A 21,172-nucleotide genomic window follows, 5' to 3' on the forward strand; every position below is an offset into this window, starting at 1 on the left:
CCAATTCACACACACACACATATGTAATCTATGTTCAAACCGCAAGTGAGCCATCGCCGTGTTCGTTGGAGCAAAAGCAATAATTCTAGCACTAGACCTCCTCTGTAAAGCTAAACAGGTAACCTGTAAAAAAATGTAAAGTGTCGCCTATGGAGATTTTTAAGCAATGTAGTTTGTTGCCATTCCACGAGTGTGCGCAAATTTGAAGCATGACATGTTGGGTAACAATTTCCTACATGCTGTTGCTGTTATGCATGTTCTAATTAGGTTTTCCTTGTTGCGCTTATTTGTTTGTTTTGAGCCTGGGTATGCCTAGAGGCTCTGTATCTGTACCGTTTTTTCCATTTGTTTCAACAAAAACAATAAAAAAAAAAAATGGTAAGTAAAAAAAAAAGTTCAAGAACGAACAGCAAAACGTACCCATTATATACCATGCCCACTAGTGGGACATACCAGCGCTACATCTGGAGAACCCCCTTGTTCCAAAACAGCCACTTAGTTTTAACAGAAAATAAACTCAAGATCACGATCTGTGATAAATTAAGCAGTACCATGCCGTTGCCCAACAAAGAGGCCAGAGCTCATCCAAAGACCCTCCTAGTCGCCATGACGCCCATCATATAGTCAAAGGTTGAAGGTAACAGATCCAGGGATCCCAAACCCTCTCAAACCTCGATGCGGTATCTTTCAATATTCAGCTGTTTTAACAGCACTAGGAAATAGCCTTGAGACTTTCACTGCAGGGCAAATGTACCACAAATTAAAGTGTTATTAAACCCATAACAGTAAAATCAGTCTGTATATGCAGTAAAGCATGCTTGTTATACTCACTGGAACCTAAGGGGTCAATCCTCTGCACTGTGTAAAAAGTGGTTTGATTCAGTCGTCTCTGGTCCTCACCTTCTTCCACAGTTCCCAAACCATCCCCTGATAGAACAGAGCCTTGGGGGCAAGCTGCACATGCTCAGTTTGGCATGTATTGCTAGAGTTTTCTTTTTTCTTGGGATAGTGCATGTGATCAGCACAAGGCCAATTAGCACTGTCCAGACAGAGGATCAGGGGTCCTGCAGCCTCATAGGAAAGCCAGAGTAGAATGAAAACTCATCCTACACGTTTTAACCAGACACTGATAGAAGTCAGAAGACGGCTATATACTGCTGATGAGAAAAGGTATTTAGCAGTTTCTATTTACTAAAATAATTGCATTTCCATTCGCTGTGTACTGTGAGAGACCAGATATAGTGAGTGCAGGGTCCTGGGTTTAGTAACACTTTAACATTACCTATTTATTTTATTTAACTGAAAAACATACCTTTTTGACCGTTTGCCGACCGCCGCACAAACATTTACATTGACAGAATGGCACAGAAAGGCAAATTGGCGTACAGGTACGTCCCTTTATATTTGCCACTGGCGGCATGCGCGTGACCCTGTAGCGAGCTCAACGAGTTTGATCATGGGTTCCAGGGTTTGGATGTCCGCGGGGAGACCCGCGATCATCTCACGGAGAGGAAGAACAGGGAAATGCTGATGTAAACAAGCATTTCCCCATTCTACCTGGTGACAGGACACTGATCACAGCTCCCTGTGATCGGGAGCGGTGATCAGTGTCGTGTCACGCGTAGCCCATCCTCCCCACAGTTAGAATCACTCCCTATGACACACTTAACCCCTGCACCCCCCCTAGTGGTTAACCCCTTCACTGACCTTTACACAGTAATCCGTGCATTTTTAATCGCACTGATCGCTGTATAAACGTGAATGGTCACAAAATAGTGCCAAAAGTGTCTGATATGTCCGCCATAATGTCACAGTCACGATAAAAAATGCAGATCGCCGCCGTTACTAATAAAAAAAATATATATTAATAAAAATGGCATAAAACTATCCCCTATTTTGTAGACGCTATAACGTTTATTGAGATTTTTTTTTTACCAAAAATATGTAGAAGAATACATATCAGCCTAAACTGAGGGGGGAAAAAAATTATATATATTTTTGGGGGATATTAATTATAGTAAAAAGTAAAAAATACTGCGTGTTTTTCAAAATTGTCGCTTTTTTTTGTTTATAGTGCAAAAAATAAAAAATGCAGGTGATCAAATACCACCAAAAGAAAGCTCTATTTGTGGGGAAAAAAGGATGTCAATTTTGTTTGGGAGCCACGTCACGCCACCGCACAATTGTCAGTTAAAGCAACACAGTGCCGAATCGCAAAAAAACACACTCTGGTCTTTGTGCAGCCAAATGGTCCTGGGCTGAAGTGGTTAAAGAACACTTTTACCCACTAGATTGTTCCCCGGCACATTTCAACATTCTATAGACACAGCTGTAATTTTCTTTCAGCAATTAGCAAAGTTTGATAATTTCCCACTGGACACAAGGCATATTTCAACAGCTTGCAAAGACATGATTGAGATTTGTGATTAATGAGAATAAACATGCTGGGGTGAGAGAAACTGGTGTGCTGCCCCTAGCAGAAAGGCTTTTTAACCAAAGAAATGGCCTGTCTATGAGAATAAGAAGGAAAAGATGTTTGCAAAAGTCCAAAATTATGAAATAAAGTGTTTGAGTGAATAGTGTTCATGGAATACACATCATTTAACATGACTTGACCTTGCTTGAAAAGTGCTAAAGATAGTAACAGTGCTCCCTCTAATGCAATGGTTAACAGTTCGAGAGTTTATCATCCATTCTGCTAGTGGCATTTAACAGAAACATTTTAGGGTGAGCTTTCTCTGGGAAAAGGAAAGGTTTAATCTGGACTTCAGGAGAAATCAAGGCAGCCTGGGGCTAGGATCCAAGGGGCTTCACATGGACCACTTCGAACAGTTGGGTATGTGTTGGCAAGACAAGGTACTTAAACTTAAACTGTTATCTTAGAACGTTGTAGGCTAGGGTCTGGTTCAAATTAAGTTGCTAGGAGCGGGCAATTTTGGAAAAACATATGGAGAACATTTTCATTGTCTTAATAAGCTTCCCTGATTTTTTTGCCATAAGATAGCATACATATACTTAAAAATATGCAACTTTCAAAGTAAATAATAAAAATATTGGCTAGCCACATATGGTTTGATGTCAGCCTAGGTGAAGTACGTATCCTTGGAGGCCATAACAAGCATTTTAGACTTTGTAAACACTCATTCCAACTGGACGTGGCCAATTGTTTTGCAATGAAAAATGGGAAGGCGTTAACCATATGCATGCAGTTCTTGTCCATCAATTGTATTTTGTGATCAGTTCTGGAGGATTCTAGGACAAAAGACATCAGAGAAAATGTATGCCTGAGTTCCACTCATACTTGACAGAAGAGACACTGCATTGTCTGTGCCACCAATACACAGGACACATAGGAATACTGCATCATGCTCAGCAAGAGTAATATAAAAAGAGAACTTCCTTGCACATCAAGTGGAACATTATCTTTTAAGGCTGAACTCTGATCCTAAATAATCACAAGGGATTATAAATCCACTTTATGTAAACGTAGCAATGATATCATCACTGTGCTGCACATAGCCTGTGCAGACAACAGAGCTGTGCGAGGGATGCAGTAGGCCCACCCAATATGCTCTGTCTACAGAAAAATACAGAAGGTACAGTAAACCTGCCCAAGGAGAAAGAGCATCAGGGACCGGTTTTATTCCTGCACAGGGACAAACTTTCACACTGGATTACAGCACGGGTTTTTAAAGAAAAACACAAAGCCCACCAAGATTAAAATAAGAGTATACATTATGGTTGCCAGATTCTTAAAATGAAATCCAGGCACACCCTACAAACTACTGTATGCCCTTAAAACTGCACCCTAATTTGTAGCCATATCTAAAAAAAATCCTCACCCACAAAATCAACACCCCCTTTTTTTACATGCCCTGTAAAAATTGGCCCAAAGGGGAAGGATGATGTGCATGTCGTGTTGAGCTGTGGGTGTGGCCAAATAGCGGTCAAAGTGGGCAGGACTTAAATGTGTATGATTAAATAAAACCTGAATCTATACTGTTATGGCGCAAGAGAGAAGGAAAAGAGTTCAGGGGTAAAGGATTAGGTAATGAATAGTGTTCAGGGGCCAGGATTAGGTAATTAATAGAGTTCAGGGGTAAAGGATTAAGTAACAAATAGAGTTCAGGGGTCAGGATGAGTTCCGGCGTGTTCGCACACTCCATGTGCAGAGCCCGCCAGAAAGTCGGCGCAGCACTGTGCTAATCACAGGCAGCGAGACATTTCCCGATCTCTGCAGCTGCGCATCAGGGCAATGTCTCACTGCCTGTGATTAGTGCAGCGATGCGCCGACTACCTGGCGGGCTCTGCACGTGGAGTGTGTGATCACGCAGGAGCTCATCCTTAGTCAGGATTAAGTAACGAATAGAGTTCAGGGGCAAAAGATTAAGTAACAAATAGAGTTCAGAAGTAAAGAATTAAGTAATGAATAGAGTTCAGGGGTAACGGATTAAGTAATGAATAGAGTTCAGGGGTAAAGGATTAAGTAACGAATAGAGTGTAGGGGTTAGGATTAAGTAAAGCAGAGATTTCACAGGTCAAAATTAAGTAACAGAGTTTAGTGGTCAGGATTAAGAATTTAAGGAACAGGTATTCACAGATTGCAACTTGTCTCAATTATCTGCAGGAGCCCAGAATTGTCCTGGGGAGCCGAGTGGTGTAGTATAAAGCTTGCAGTGCTCAGACTCCAGCTCATCACACTACAAGCATCAATCCAAAATGGCATGGCTGGAGTGGTGTGTGTATATGTGCAGCAGCAATAATCTCTGTGCACGTGCAGGCTGCTCTAGCAACAATTTTCATTTCTGCTTAAGGGAAGTCAGAGCCTGCACACTGAAAACGTCACTATGCCCAGCACCCGGGACAAATCTGGGGGTGCCCATTTCCAAGGGACAGATTCCTCACGAGGACTGTACCCAGAAAACATTGACAAATGGCAACCTTAGTACACATGCCTCATGTAATTAAACAATATTTGCAGATTGCAAAGTTTAGCTTTAATTAGGAGACTAATCAGATTGGATAAATCTCTATGCAAAGTAATTCACACATTTTCTATTGATTCAGACAGAAGGCACCTTTGTCTATCTCAGATATTTAAATTGTAAACAATCACCTTGTAAACCAACCCATTCAGTTTAAAATTGAAATGAAAGGCAACATATTTGTGTATAGTATATAAAAAAAAAATTAAAAAAAACACACACACACACACACACACACACACACACACACACACACACATTATAAAGATTTTGTTTTCCTTTATTATAAGTGATCACATTGCCTCTGTTCTTCTCAGCTGCATAAGAGCTGGGGGAGGAGAAGCAGCAGCACACTGAACGCTCCAGTAAATGGCTGTGCGGGGGGGGGGGTTAGTGTCAGGACAAGTCTGATCAGAAGGAGAGCATGCTGAGTTCCCATTATAGCTAGAGAACTGACCAGGTGTGTTGTCCTGTTTGTAACACTTTCAAGTACGACTAACGGCAAAAGCTTTTTTTTTTTCTTTTTAGTTTAGGATTGGGAGTGGAGGGAGATTTGAACAGCTGTCAGTTTTTTAGTGCTTTCTGTGTCCCTGATAGGTAGATTTAACCTCTCTATTTATCCCATTTACCATTTTCATTGAAAGTGAAAATAAAAGAAAATCCCAAATTTTGGGTTGTCCACTGAAAAGTAATTGAGGGGAAATCTTCCAATGGGGACACTAGTTAGGGTGACCTGGCGGTCCCCAAGGAATTCCCTTAACCACTTGCCGACCAGCGCACGACGATGTACGTCGACAGAATGGCACGGGCAGGCAAATGGGCGTACATGTACGTCCCTTTAAATTTGCCGCCCTGCCATCGGGAGCGAGCCGCCGGCGGCGCGCTCCCGCGCTGGTCGGGACCCCCGTGAGTCTGGTCGCGGGACCCGCGGACTCGATCGCCGCGGGCATCCCCGCGATCGTCTCACGGAGCGGCCGAATGGAGAAGTGCCGTTGTAAACAACATTTCTCCATTCTGCCTAGCAACTAGTGATGCTGATCTCTGCTCCATGTGATTGGAGCAGAGATCAGTGTTCACTAAATGAAAGCCCAACCCCCCCACAGTTAGTAACACACCCCTAGGAACACTTAACCCCTACACTGCCACCCACTGGTTAACCCCTTCACTGCCAGTGTCATTTACACAGGAATCACTGCATTTATATAGCAGTGATTACTGTATAAATGATAATGGTCCCAAAAATGTGTCAAAAATGTCCGATGGGTCCCCCCCAATGTCGCAGTCACAATAAAAAAATCGCTGATCGCCGCCATTACTAGTAAAAAAAAAAAAAAAAAAAAAATTATTAATAAAAATGCTATAAAACTATCCCTATTTTGTAAACGCTATAACTTTTGCGCAAACCAATCAATAATCGCTTATTGCGTTTTTTTTTTACCAAAAATATGTAGAAGAATACGTATCGGCCTAAACTGAGGGAAAAAAAAGTTTTTTTATATATTTTTGGGGGATATTTATTATAACAAGAAGTAAAAAATAATGCATTTTTTTCAAAATTGTCGCTCTATTTTTGTTTATAGCGCAAAAAATAAAAACCGCAGGGGTGATCAAATACCACCAAAAGAAAGCTCTATTTGTGGGAAAAAAAGGACGTCAATTTTGTTTGGGAGCCACGTCGCACGACCGCGCAATTGTCAGTTAAAGCGACGCAGTGCCGAATCGCAAAAAGTGGTCTGGTCTTTGACCAGCAAATTGGTCCGGTCTGAAAGTGGTTAATTTGCAGGGATTTCCTCTCACATGCTGTTTGGCTATGGGACAGGAAGCAAAGGTAAATCTAAGCAATGGGACACAGATGGAGAAAACAAATTTGACAGGGGTAATAAACCCTACCTTCTTCTATCCAAAATGAGAAAAATTAAAAAATAAAAAGAAGAAGCTTTGCCTATAGTTCTACTTTAAGTAAATTATTATTCTGACAATGCAACTTTAGTTTGAATACACCTTTATAGCCCTCTGATCCCTTCTGTATGGATTTGTATTGTAACTGTACTGTCTTTCCCCCATGTCATAAAGCGCTGCGTAAACTGTTGGTGCTATATAAAAATTCTAAATAATAATAATTATTATTATACATATTTAGGATTTGTTTAGCGCCAACAGTTTGTGCAGTGCTTTACAACATGAGGGCAAACAGTACAGTTACAATACAATTTAATACAGGAGGAATCAGAGGGCCCTACTCGTTAGAGCAGGGGTAGGGAACCTTGGCTCTCCAGCTGTTTTGAAACTACAAATCCCATCATGTCTCTGCCTCTAGGAGTCATGCCTGTGACTGTTAGGGTCTTGCAATGTCTAATGCAGTGTTTCTCAATTCCAGTCCTCATGGCCCACTAACAGGTCATGTTTTCAGGATTTCCCTCAGATGAAACAGCTGGGGTAATTACTAAGGCAGTGAAACTGATCAAATCACCTGTGCAAAATAATGGAAAGCCTGAAAACATGACCTGTTAGTGGGCCATGAGGACTGGAATTGAGAAACACTGGTCTAATGGGACTTGTAGTTTCAAAACAGCTGGAGAGTTGACGTTCCCTACCCCTGCGTTAGAGCTTACTATCTAGGAGAGAGGGTCAAGCGATGCAAAAGGTAACAGCTAAGAGGGGGGTGATCTGATGGAGAAAGTACAGCTGTTAGGTGGAGGCCTCTGAAGAGAGAATGGTTTTCAGGGATTGTCTAAAAGCAAGCAGAGTAGGAGAAAGTCAGACAGATTGGAGTAGGGAGTTCCGGAGGATAGGAGAGGCTCTGGAAAAGTCCTAGAGGCAAGCATGGGAGGAGGAGACGAGGGAACTAGAGAGCAGGAGGTCTTGGGAGGAAGGTAGGGAACGAGTAGGTTGGTGTTTTGAGACTAGGCTAGTGATGTAGCTGGGGGCCGAGATATGGATAGCTCTGAATCTAATTTGTTGGGTGAGTGCAAACCAGTGGAGGGACTGCAGACACAGAGTGGCTGGTAAGGTGGATGAGCCTGGCAGCAGAATTCATGATGGGCTGAAGGGGGGATAGACTATGTAAAAGGTAATCCCGTGAGGAGGGAGTTGTAGTAGTCGAGGTGGGAGATGACCAGAGAGTGAACTAGGAGTTTTGTGGTGTCACTGGTTAGGAAGGGGTATATTTTAACATTTACGCAATTCACTTAATAATAATAATAATAATATTCAATTCAAATATCAAAATTATTAGTCTGACAACCAATCAAAATAAGCAAGGTATGTGTCATAACAGCAGACAAATGTAATGTCCACATAATCAGCGGTCTTATTATATATTGTCGCCTAATGAAAGCCATAATAACTAGAGCACTGGTAAGGGAATGTCGGCTATTTGGAGAGCCCCTGCCCAGTGTGGATCTAATAATAAAGCTCTAAGTGAATACAAGCAGACTATCTTGTCAACATTCCTCACAACATGAAAGGAAAAAAAAAAAAAAAAAAAGAAGTCTTTATGCTTGAAGGAGCGCTGTGTGAAATTTCCTCCATTTGCTTCCAGAAGCAATTTGAAAATTGCTTTTCTAAACAGCAATGCTAATAGCTGCTCAATATAATACCCCATTCTAAAGAGCAGGCAAGGTTGCCTTTCTCATCTTGTTCTCCATGTGCCATTACGACTCACCGGGTCAATCTGGGTTTAAGAGATTGCAGCCAGTAAGTAGAAATTCAAACAATGCCTAAGAAACATATCAATAATGACAAGTGATTTGAAAGAAAGTGTATGCATCCGGATACGGATTCAGCACTTATCTCGATATATATCCCATCTAGCATCAGATTACTGGGGTGAATAACGAGGATAAAAACTGCATCAATTGTTCCGTTTCATGCATGGGGCAAGCTAAACACATTATGTGTCGCAATTTCTCCAAATGTGCCTACCATTATGTACTGAGCCATGTTAAATCGCTATGCCATGGCAGATTATGCTCTGCACTGTTGGCATTTGCGTACAATGTGAATACATAATCCATTGAGGTATGTTTATGGAGGATAACGATGCTTGGATATATAGTAAGGGTGGATAGCAGTTTTCATCAAGAACCACACATATGGGCTGATTTACTAAAACTAGAGAGTGCAAAATCTGGCGCAGCTCTGCATATATACCAATCAGCTTTCAGGTTTTATAGTCAAAGCTTAATTGAACAAACTGAAGTTAGAAGTTGATTGGCTACCATGAGCAGCTGCACCAGATTTGGCACTCTCCAGTCTTAGTAAATCAACCCCATTGTCCTCTTAGGGATCACATACCTCAAGTGACCTTTGTCGCAAATCTGGGTAAGCAACCACCAGCTTACTGCGGCTGAAATGGGCATCTGCCAGCTCACTAATCTGCTTTAGTTTAGTGTGTGGGCAGTGTGAAAAGACCTTTACTACCCCCACCCCCTCACCTTCTCACTCATTTCCTTTCCTACTTGATTCCTTTTTTTTTTTCTCATTTCCAATTCAAATTTTATCACCCACAGCCTTCATTAAAGTGGATCTAAACCCTCTCATATACCCAGTGAGGTGAATAGCCCCAGATGATGCATAGAGATTAAACAAATCCTCCTACATAAGTTTTACTTGTTTATCTGCGGTCTTTCCCTTTCTACACTCTTTAGAAAGTGCAGATCATGTTAAAAATCTTTCCTCCTCTTTCAGCAGCACATAGGGGTGGGTGGGGATACTGGACTTACCCTATGTGTGAGCTGATTGGAGGAGGGGACACACACACACACACAGGCAGAGGAACAAAGGAACATGCAGAGCTGTAGTCTGAATAGACAAGCTCCCTGCTGGCTAGTGTGTATGTACTACTATGATGTATGATGAAGCACACTGTCAGCACTTCATTTGCGCCCCCCCTTCAGCAAATTCTATCGCCTAGGGCATCCGCCCCTTCTGCCCATGCCTTGTACCGGCTCTGGTCATCAACCCTGTCCTCAGGGCCCACTAACAGGCCAGGTTTTATGTATTACCTTGGGGAGATGCAGACTAGAACACTGCAATCATTGAGCAGCAAATGATATCACCTATGATATATTTCAGATATCTTGCAAACCTGGCCTGTTAGTGGGCCCTGAGGACAGGGTTGATGACCACTGCCCTAGAGAATAAAATGTTGCAATATTTTATGTCATACTGTATTTGTGCAGCGGTCTTTCAAATGCAATTTGTTTGGAAAATACACACTTTGATGAATACATTTTTTTTTTTTAAATGTAAAAAAAACAGTAAAGTTAGCCCAATTTTTTTTTTGTATAATGTGAAAGATGATGTCACACCATGAGAATTGTGATCTTTATTCTAAGCAAAAATAAAATAAAAAATTGTGATTCTTATTTTTCCCAGAATCATGCAGCTCTACATGTACAGATACATCGTTTAACAGTTGTACTGTTCATTTTGTAATATTTTTTAAACAGTATACCCCTAAAGCATATCATAAAGTAATATATGCACATTTTCCTGCGTTTTATCCCTTTAAAATAACCTGCAAGTACAGGAAAATACCAGTTGATCTGTCAAACATGCACTCCACTTCCAAGTCTTGTAATGGACTGACAAACCATCATTTTTTAATGGTTTCAACTTTGCCCGGGGTCATTTGTTAAACTACTCCACCAATCCCAAATTTTAGATCTCTACAACTAAAAGGCTAATCATTCTGTATTCACAGATAAGAACTAAGTGGGCTCTTTGAGATTCATTACATTCCGTATCCGGGAAACGTTTGGAAATACCTGTACTACAATACAAACAGGTATGTGACAGCTTAATTGTCGGTTATGCTTGGAGTGTGTGGTTGTTGTGAAGCTTAAAACAGCTACTAAATGTATGCAAAGTCAAGCTAGACTTAGAGGTGTGATAGCTCAGAGATCATATATTGTCAAGTGATGATTCGTATGTATCGTACAGGCATCCATTTACATGCACACTCCCACTCCAAAAACCAGCCTGAAAGTGGTTGTAAAGCCTAATGCCGCATACACACGATTGGAATTCCAGCCAGAAAAAGACAGATGAGAGCTTTTCATCGGAAAATGCGACCGTGTGTATGCTCCATCGGAATTTAGCTGTCCGAATTTCCGCCAGCCAAAAATGATAGCATGTTCTATTGGAAATTCCGATCATGTGTATGCAATTCCGACATGCCAAAAATCAGGCATGCTCAGATTCAACTACAAGACAGAAGCTATTGGCTACTGGCTATTGAACTTCCTTTTTCTAGTCCCGTCGTACGTGTTGTACATCACCGCATTATAAACTATCGGAATTTGGTGTGACCGTGTGTAGGCAAGACAGCTTGAGCCGAATTCCATCGGAATTCCATTGGGAAAACCATCAGAGCTATTTCCGACGAGAATTCTGATCGTGTGTACGCAGAATTACAACAACAGTGGCTGGCCTTAGGTGATACACAAAGATGGAACAAATCCTTCTATATAAGTGGTGTGTGTTCATCTGCAGCTGTATTTCCCCTACATCCCACCAAAGTGCAGAAGGATCTCTCAGCTCTGAAAAGCAGGGGGTGGAGAGCTAAGTTTTCGGTCTTCTGGTTTTTTGGAGGCCGATCTGTGGCCAGCGAGAATAGAAAATGCCCCATCATTAGTATCAGTGGGTAAAATAGTGCCCCATCATTGGTATCAGAGAGAGGAATAGTGCCCCATCATTGGTATCAGAGAGAGTAATAGTGCCCCATTATTAGTACCTGTTGGAGGAATAGTCCCCTATCATTGGTATCAGTGGGAGGCATATTGCCCCATTATTGGTATCAGTGGGAGGCGTATTGCCCCATTACTGGTATCAGTGGGAGGAATAGTGCCCAATCATTGGTATTAGTGGGAGGAATAGTGCCCAATCATTGGTATCAGTGGGAGGAATAATGCCCAATCATTGGTATCAGTGGGAGGAATAGTGCCCAATCATTGGTACTAGTGGGAGGAATAGTGCCCCACTATTGGTATCAGTGGAAGGAATAGTGCCCAATCATTGGTATTAGTGGGAGGAATAGAGCCCCATTGTTAATATCAATAAGAAGAAAAATGCCCCCATTGTATTTTGTCAGTATAGGGAGTGGTACTCCATCATTGGTATCAGCTGGTGGAATAGTGCCCCAAGGGCCAGATAAAGGCAAGCAAAGGGCCATATCTGGCCCCTGGGCAGCAGTTGGAAGACCATTGCTATAGAGGGGTATGCCTTGTTCATATTTGATCAGCACTCAAAAGCTGTGTACTAACAGATAATTTTCGGACAATTGCTCCAAATGCGGTTCTCATGTGTACTAGGCATTATTGAGGGTAAAAGGCAGCTTTTGGTTGATTATGGAAATCCAACCCTCCCCTACCCAAAGACTTAATCAAGACTGAGTGACAATCCTTAACTGGCCATTGGTACCTTCTGACATTAGTAAACCCAATAGCAACTTAAGTACTAAGCTGCTTGATGCAAGAAAAACAGAAAAAGATATATTATTCCAAAATAATGAAACATAACTCAGAGTAATGAAAAGAAAAATATACAGGGCAATAGGAACCAATTTAAAGGAGTTGTAAAGGCAGAAGGTTTTTTCATCTTAATGCATTCTACGAAGATAAAAAGCCTTCTGTGTGTAGCAGCCTCCCCAACACCCCCTAATACTTATCTGAGCCCCATCTCTGTCCAGCAATGTCCACAAGTCCCTCGGCCATCTCCCTCTTGATTGTCAAAGACACAGAAGCAGCACCATTGCCTCCGGCCGCTGTTAATCAAAGTCAGTTAGCCAATAAGGGGGAAGGGGTGGAGACAAATGGCAGCGTTGTGTCTGAATGGACATATGGAGCAGCAGCTTCGGCTCAGGTGCCCCCATAGGAAGCGGCTTGCTGAGGGGGCACGCGACAGTTGACAGGGGTCAAGGGCCAGGAGCAGTGAAGAGGGACCGGATAAGAGGAGTATCCAGGCTGCTCTGTGCAAATCCACTGCACAGAGAAGGCAAGTACAACATGTTTTTTATAAAAAATAAAATAAAAAACACATAAAAGACTTTATGATCACTTTAACAGATATTCAGATACACCGCAGACCAAAGGATGATGTTAAGTGTGCCGATTTTTGTGATGAATAGGACTCCTTATGATCATACCATGGATTACATTGCTATGCACATGCCTTTAGATTTATATACTACACAAAAATGGAACATAATTATACTTCAAATCTATTAATAAAAAATAAATGCAACCATATAGAATGCATAAAAATTACCACTATTTTCTTTTGAAGAGACACTATGATGTAGGCTTGTGACAACGATTGCTGACCATTATGTGTCAGAATGAGCCGCTGATTAACACTGATCCATTCACATTCATGTGTTTCTTTATCAGAGAAACACACAGCCCAATACAATGTCAACATATAGTGCAGACAGGACAGACATCTAAATCCATCTAATAGCTGTGGCTGCATGTATAATCTGACAGCCACAGATATTGGTTAACTTGTTGTGAGTGCTAAAGGACCTTGCTGTGTCAATAACCTGTCATTACATAGCTGGTATTGCAATGCATGCATTTAAACGTGTAATAAAACACACACACATTATTTATATATATATATATATATATATATATATATATATATATATATATATATATATATATACACACACACACACATATACATGCACACACAGTATCTCACAGAAGTGAGTACACCCCTCACATTGTTGTAAATATTTGAATATATCTTTTCATATGACAACACAAATACCAGTTTGCTACAACGTAAAATAGTGAGTGTACAGCTTGTATAAACAGTGTAAATTTACTGTCCCCTCAAAATAACTCAAACACACAGCCATTAATATCTAAACCGCTGGCAACAAAATTGAGTACACCTTTAAGTGCAAATGTCCAAATTGGGCTCAATTAGCCATTTTCCCTCCCCGATGTCATGCGACTCATTAGTGTTACAAGGTCTCAGGTGTGAATGGGGAGCAGGTGTGTTAAAATTGGGGTTATCGCTCTCACTCTCTACTGGTCACTGGAAGTTCAACATGGCACCTTAATGACAAAGAACTCTGAGAATCTGAAAAAAGAATTATTGCTCAACATAAAGATGACCTAGGCTATAAGAAGATTGCCAAAACCCTGAAACTGAGCTGCAGCGCTGTGGCCAAGACCATACAGCGGTTTAACAGGACAGGTTCCACTCAGAAAAGGCCTTGCATGGCCAACCAAAGAAGTTAAGTGCACATGCTTAGCATCACATCCAGAGGTTGTCTTTGGGAAATAGATGTACTGCTGCAGAGGTTAAAGGGGTGGGGGGTCAGCCTGTCAGTGCTCAGACCATACGCTGCTCACTGCATCAAATTGGTCTGCATGGCTGTCATACCAAAAAGAAGCCTCTTCTAAAGATGATGCACAAGAAAGCCCACAGTTTGCTGAAGACAAGCAGACCAAAGGCATACTTCCTGGAACCATGTCCTTTGGTCTGATGAGACCAAGATAAACTTAATTGGTTCAGATTGTGCCAAGCGTGTGTGGCGGCAACCAGGTGAGGAATGCAAAGACAATGGACTTGCCTACAGTCAAGCATGGTGGGTGTGTAATGGTCTGGGGATGCATGAGTGCTGCCGGCACAGAGGAGCTACAGTTCAATGAGGGAAACCTTAAAAGCCAACACATACTGTAACATACTGAAGCAGAGCATGTTCCCCTACCTTCGGAGGCTGGGCCACAGGGCAGTATTCCAACAAGATAACGACCCCAAACACACCTCCAAGACAACCATTGCCTTGCTAAAGAAGCTGAGGATAAAGGTGATGGACTGGCCAGGTATGTCTCCAGACCTAAACCCTATTGAGCATCTGTGGGACATCCTCAAACTCAAGCTCTGTGAAGTCGTCATGTAGGAGTGGAAATGGGCTCCAGTGGCAACCTGTGAAGCTCTGGTGAACTCCATGACCAAGAGGGTTAAGGCAGTGCTGGAAAATAATGGTGGCCACACAAAATATTGACACTTTGGGCCCAGTTTTGACATTTTTACTTAGGGGTGTACTCACTTTTGTTGTCAGAGATTTAGACATTAATGCGTTTAGACATTAGTGTGTTGAGTTAACAGCAAATTTACACTGTTATACAAGTTATACACTCACTACTTTACATTATAGCCCCATTTTTCCAGTGTTGTCACATGAAAAGATATAATAAAATATTTACAAAAATGTGATGGGTGTACTCACTTTTGTGAGATTGTGAGATTGTGTGTGGGTGTATAATATAAAATATAATATAATATCTGTCATCCATATAGCTTTAGAGAAAAGAAAAAAAAAATACAGTTTTTACCTTTTCAATATGGTACCCAAACCCACTTTTAGAGAGCTATTTGTTAGAATTGAAATTCTAAGCTGATTCTAAACAGTCTTAAAGCGGAGTTTCAGCTTTTTTCTTTTTTTTTTTTTAAACACCTCCATGTTTCCACCTAATCCAACGGGATTAGTAGTGAATGTAGGATTTGCAAATGTTTTTAACCACTTCCTGCCCACGACCGTCATATGACGTCCCAGACTTTCAGTGGGAATATCTGAATGATGCTAGCAGCCACAGGCATCATTCAGATATCCTTGTTTTCAGCCGGCGATTCTGTGCACCATAAGAATGATCATAGCGGCAGTTCCACCGCTTGATCGCTTTTACAGGAGATGGGAGGGGACATCCCCCCATCCCGCCGCCATACGGTGCTTCTCCAGGCTCTCCCATGCCATCGGGGACCCGGAGAAAGAATCGTCCGGCGCCGGATGATGACGATAGAGACTTCCGGTGACCAAATGGTCACCAGTCATCTCTATGACCGTCGGAGGCCCGGGCGCGACATTATGACATCATGCCTGGGTTCCCGGAAGTAAACAAAGCCACGATTGCGGCTGTCAGCATGGGATCGTGAAATTTTTTTCACAATCTCATGCTTTCCAGCCTGGAGGAGAGATGTGGGGTCTTCTTGACCCCACATCTCTACATAAAGAGGACCTGTCATGAATGATTCCCATTACAAGGGATGTTTACATTCCTTGTAATAGTTGTAAAAATAAAGTAAAAAAATAAAATAAAGTAAAATAAAAAAAATTGTTTTTTAAAACGCCCCTGTCCCCAGTAGCTCGTGCTCAGATGCGAATGCACCCATTAGTCCTGCCCACATGTGTAAACGCCATTCAAACTACACATGTGAGGTATCGCCACGTGCATTAGAGCACGTTCAACAATTCTAGCTCTAGACCTCCTCTACAACTCTCAAAATGTAACCTGTAAAAAATTTTAAAGCTTTGCCTATGGAGATTTTTAAGTACTCAAGTTTGGCGTCACTCCATGAGTGTGCGCAATTTTAAAGCGTGACATGTTAGGTATCTATTTACTCAGCGTAACATCATCTTTCATATTATACAAAAAAATTGGGCTAACTTTACTGTTTTGTTATTTTTTAAATCATGAAACTTTTTTTTTTCCTAAAAAGCGTTTGAAGAAATTGTTGCAATGACCGCCATTTTATTCCCTAGGGTGTCTGCTAAAAAATATATATAATGTTTGGGGGTTCTGAGTAATTTTCTAGCAAACAAATTATAATTTTTACATGTAGGAGAGGAGTGTCAGAATAGGCCCGGTATTGAACTGGTAAAAAAAAAACGTACTTTGCTGGGATTCTGGGCTAACTCTCACTCCACTGTATCCCATAGGTCTTTTTTACCCTTTATAGCAAGATCTGCTTAATCTTTTTGCATGTTATGTAAATGTGTATGGGATTGTGCCTTAAGGGTGCTTGATGTAATGTGACTTGTATAGCTCATGGGTAACTTGGAACCTCACTGCTGACATGTGTTTGCTTGTTACAGCTTAATAAACACTATTTATAATTTTTTTAAAAATAAATTAAAAAAAACACCTTACTGTCCCCACCGAGTGCACTCCCATCTTCAGTATGGGCATCTGAAGCCCACTGGTATCTTCTGGGATACGGCGCTGCTGGCTATCTTGCACATGTGCATATCATACAAAGCATGGTGCAGTGAGGCGATGCTGCAAGCGGCAGATTCCCATTGAATCCTGGGATTGATGAAACCCATATACCAGGAGCCAATGGGCAGGCAGGCAAAAATGAAAAGAGGTATTTGTACTGCAGGAAAAAATGCAAGAATGCAGGGTGGGGTTGGAGTCAATAATCTGTAGGAAACGTTCCTTGGGAGGGACTTCCATTATTCTGCTTTTGTATGCATTCTAAAGTGTAAGTCTGTGTGTGACCAGTCCAGTTTCAAAAGGGCAATTAAAATTACAATTATAAAATGTAAAAAGAAAAATGTTTTATAGCTCCCTATAAATCTTTAACAGATGTGTATTTTTTGTGCATGAATATGGTGTGGTTATAGATGATTGACACTTTACTTTATGGGTATTAGCAATTACAGTACATTAGATATATTTAATACTAACTTCTATGAAAACTATGCATTGTTGTGACTTTATTAGTGAATGTACACAATCCACATACTATATTTCACCCAACAGTGTTTAGCAATAGAAGGACATGTAGGAGGAAGAGTGGCAGTTACCACTCTGTATACACCCACATGTGTGGCTCTATAGTCACATGGGCTGCAGATGGAGTAAATGAAGATCTTAGAAGGGAACTGAAATATAAGCATGCTCAGTAAAGTACATCAGTGTGTCTACACAATCTCAGACTGCAATGGGGGCATAGAGAAGGTGAGAGGGACAGCTGAAGGCAGGATTGACCAGGTATATTTCACTATACACAAAACAAATGCTTTAGTGGCATTGTAAGTATGCACACTTTGGTATATCGCATGCAATGAGAGTTTTTCATAGTCTGGGTTTAAGGACACATAGCCCCATTTCTGGATAGCTGATATTTAGCCCCAATTCTGGAGAGGTGATATGCATACAAAGTCCAACTTCTGGAAGAGTGGAATGGTACACAGCCCCATTTCTGGATAGTTGGTATGTATACACAGCCTTGATTTTAGAGAGGTGGTATAGACACACAACCCTTCTTCTGGATATGTGGAATGGGTAAACACACTTCTGGAGAGATGAAACAGTAACACAGTCCCACTTAAGAGCAGTTGTGGGTACACAGCCCCGCTTTGGAAGCAGTAGTATGGATACAACTCCTGGAGAGATGGTATAGTTACACAACCCCACTTTCGGAGAAGTGGAATGGGCACACAGCCCAATTTCTGGTTAGATAGCATAAATATAGAGCCCCATTTATGGAATCATGGTATAGATATACAACCTCTCTTCTGGAGGAATTGAGAAGGGTACACAGCCCCATTGCTGGAGAGGTGTTATGGGCACACAGCCCCATTGCTGGAGAGGTGTTATGGGCACACAGCCCCATTGCTGGAGAGGTGTTATGGGCACACAGCCCCATTGCTGGAGAGGTGTTATGGGCACACAGCCCCATTGCTGGAGAGGTGTTATGGGCACACAGCCCCATTGCTGGAGAGGTGTTATGGGCACACAGCCCCATTTCTGGAGAGGCGATATGGATACACAGACACTTCCAAAAGGTGGTATGGGTGCAAGGTCTCATGTATGGCACTGGTGGTATATACACACACTTAGGCCTCTAGTAAAGCTGAACAAGCAAAGCATCTGTAAAATTATAATCGTTCTTGGAAAGCCAAATTTAAATGCAATTTTTCTATGCCACAGCCCTACCTTTAAAATGTTCTGTGTTTCATTCCACTTATTGGTCCATTCTTTAGTCAACTCTTCAACCTGAAAGATAGTGGATACATTTTAGTAATAGCACATTTCATTGCAGAAGTTACAAGACTACTCCATTCCAGCAAGCAGCCTGGACATCTATGGGGCAAACCAAGTACCTTTTTCACATGCAACAAGTCCAGGACTAGAAAGCACCCAGCAACAATGCCAGTGATAGCAATATGTTTGCTGAGTAAATTTGCAGCATATCATCAATACAGCACAATTTTGCTTACGCATTTCTTACAGTCACTCAATACTTTGTCACATCAGCTTTGACTAAGACTAGTACTAGCCAAACACGTCAGATGAAGATGAGAGGAGGGGAAGCTCTGATAACTTCCAACATCCAATCATATGTAAGCAAAAGTACTGTTTTTATTATTTTCCTTGCATGTAATTGGGTATTTTTGGCAAAGTGGATGTTCAGCACATTCACAAAGCTCTAGAGAAAATTCTCTTGCACAGTGCAATTTCCCTCGCAAAGTGAACAGCCTATTTGCCTTTAGTAAATAAACTCTCTAAATCGAAAGTGTTTTAAGCAGAATGTTACTCAAACTATTTATACACTACCAACCACCCATCAAATGTTTTTGTGTGGGTCTTGTTTAATAATCTTATTAAATCAATTTCTTGATCTATTTAACATTCCAGCATCAGGACCTGCTGCAACTTCACCCTGTATGAACACTTTAATTTCTCTACAGGGAAAAATTAAGGCATGTGAATTGCACATAGGAAGTTTTTTTTTCCAATTTGCTGCATTTTAAAACTAGAGAAATAGCCTTTCTGGCTTGCTTTATTTAGGGGCAGCCTAAATTAGAATAAAAGGGAGATTCTGCGTAGGCATCAGATGATCATTTTGCATGGGGAACAATAGAAAAAGCAAAAAAAGAGACCTATACAGTATATGCATCCATAGATTCAGTGTATAACTGCATCTTCCATTAATCTGCAAATGTATGAACACTAGGGATGGGTGAACGGTTCGGGCCGAACTTTGGTTGTTTGGATGTTCTGTGAACATTGAACAATATGAGGTGTTCGTGCCAAATTCGAAAGCCACCGAAACACTGTTAAAGTCTATGGGACACCAATATGAAAAATCAAAAGTGCTCATTTTAAAGGCTTATATGCAAGTTATTGCCATAAAAACTGTTTGGGGATCTGGGTCCTGCCCCAGGGGACATGTATCAATGCAAAAAACTACTGTTTTTTGTAAGCAGTGATTTTTTTAATGCATAAAGTGAAACAATAACAATTAAATATTCCTTTAAATAGCGTGTCTGGGAGTTGTCTATAGTATGCATGTAAAGTGGTGTATTTTTCCCATGTTTTGAACAGTACCACAGCAAAATGACACCTCTCCTGAGGGATCTAGTATGGATTTTAGGGGGGACCCCTACACCATTTTTTTTTATTTGGTGCAGGGTTCCCCCTTTATTTTCATATCAGACCTGAACAGACTGGTATGGATTTTAGAGGGACCCCCACGCAATTTTTTTTGGTTCAGGGTTTGCCTTAATATTTATACCAGACCCAAAGGGCCTGGTAATGGGCTTGGGGGGGGCTGGGGATCCCATGCCCCTTTTTTCAATGAGTTTTAGCTAAATTGCCGAGACCCGACAGTTCCTTAAAGCCGCAATCAGTTTTAAATGACAATTTTTCCTTTAGAAATGTAATTTTTGCAGTCAAAATGCACCACTTTAAAGGCATAGTATAGACACCCCCAGGCACAATATTTAAAGGAATATTTCATTTTTTGTTTCATTTTAAGCATTAAAAAAAATAAAAAAATCACTGCTCCCGAAAAATATCTGTTTAAAAAAAAAAAATTTGCATTCATATGTGTCCCCTGGGTCAGTACCCGGGTCTCCAAACACTTTTTACGATCATAACTTGCATATAAGCCTTTAAAACTAGCACATTTGATTTTTCATGTTCGTGTCCCATAGACTTTAACAATGTTCCTGTGTTCTGCCAAATTTCTTGCCTGTTCGGTATGTTCTGGTGCGACCGGAACGGGGGTGTTCGGCTCATCCCTAATGAGCACCTTAATACATTGCAACTGATTACATTTCCATGAACTGAAGACATAATTGAAGACATAATTGAGGCAAGGTCAATTACAGCTGGTTGCAGTTCCTCCTTTATTTCACATACTGCTATTTGTTTCTGTAATCAGGATTAATACACATTTCAGACATATGCTTGTAAGAAAAAACAACACTTACTTTTAAAAAAAAAATAAATAAATAAAAAAGACTGTGGTAAGTCTACTAGAGTGGTTATTGAAAAATTGGATTTTTATAACCGCTTACCTGTAAAATCCTTTTCTTAGAGTACATCATGGGACACAGAGCCTTAAGTAATTATTGGGTTATAGGCCACCTT

General features: G+C 41.1%; 1 protein-coding gene across 2 annotated transcripts in view; it reads right to left on the minus strand.

Annotated features, from left to right (window-relative positions):
• KIF16B (kinesin family member 16B) overlaps window positions 1-21,172 on the minus strand; it is a 566,152-nt gene that overhangs the window by 430,660 nt on the left and 114,320 nt on the right. For both annotated transcript variants that reach the window (XM_077485929.1, XM_077485928.1), the window contains exon 12: window positions 18,731-18,790. In XM_077485929.1, the coding sequence (XP_077342055.1) occupies window positions 18,731-18,790 (60 nt within the window). The remainder of the gene's footprint in view (window positions 1-18,730; window positions 18,791-21,172) is intronic.

This window comes from Lithobates pipiens, unplaced genomic scaffold, assembly GCF_037356315.1.
Source record: "Lithobates pipiens isolate NorthernLeopardFrog02 unplaced genomic scaffold, aLitPip1_a1.2 Scaffold_18, whole genome shotgun sequence".
NCBI lineage: Eukaryota > Metazoa > Chordata > Amphibia > Anura > Ranidae > Lithobates > Lithobates pipiens.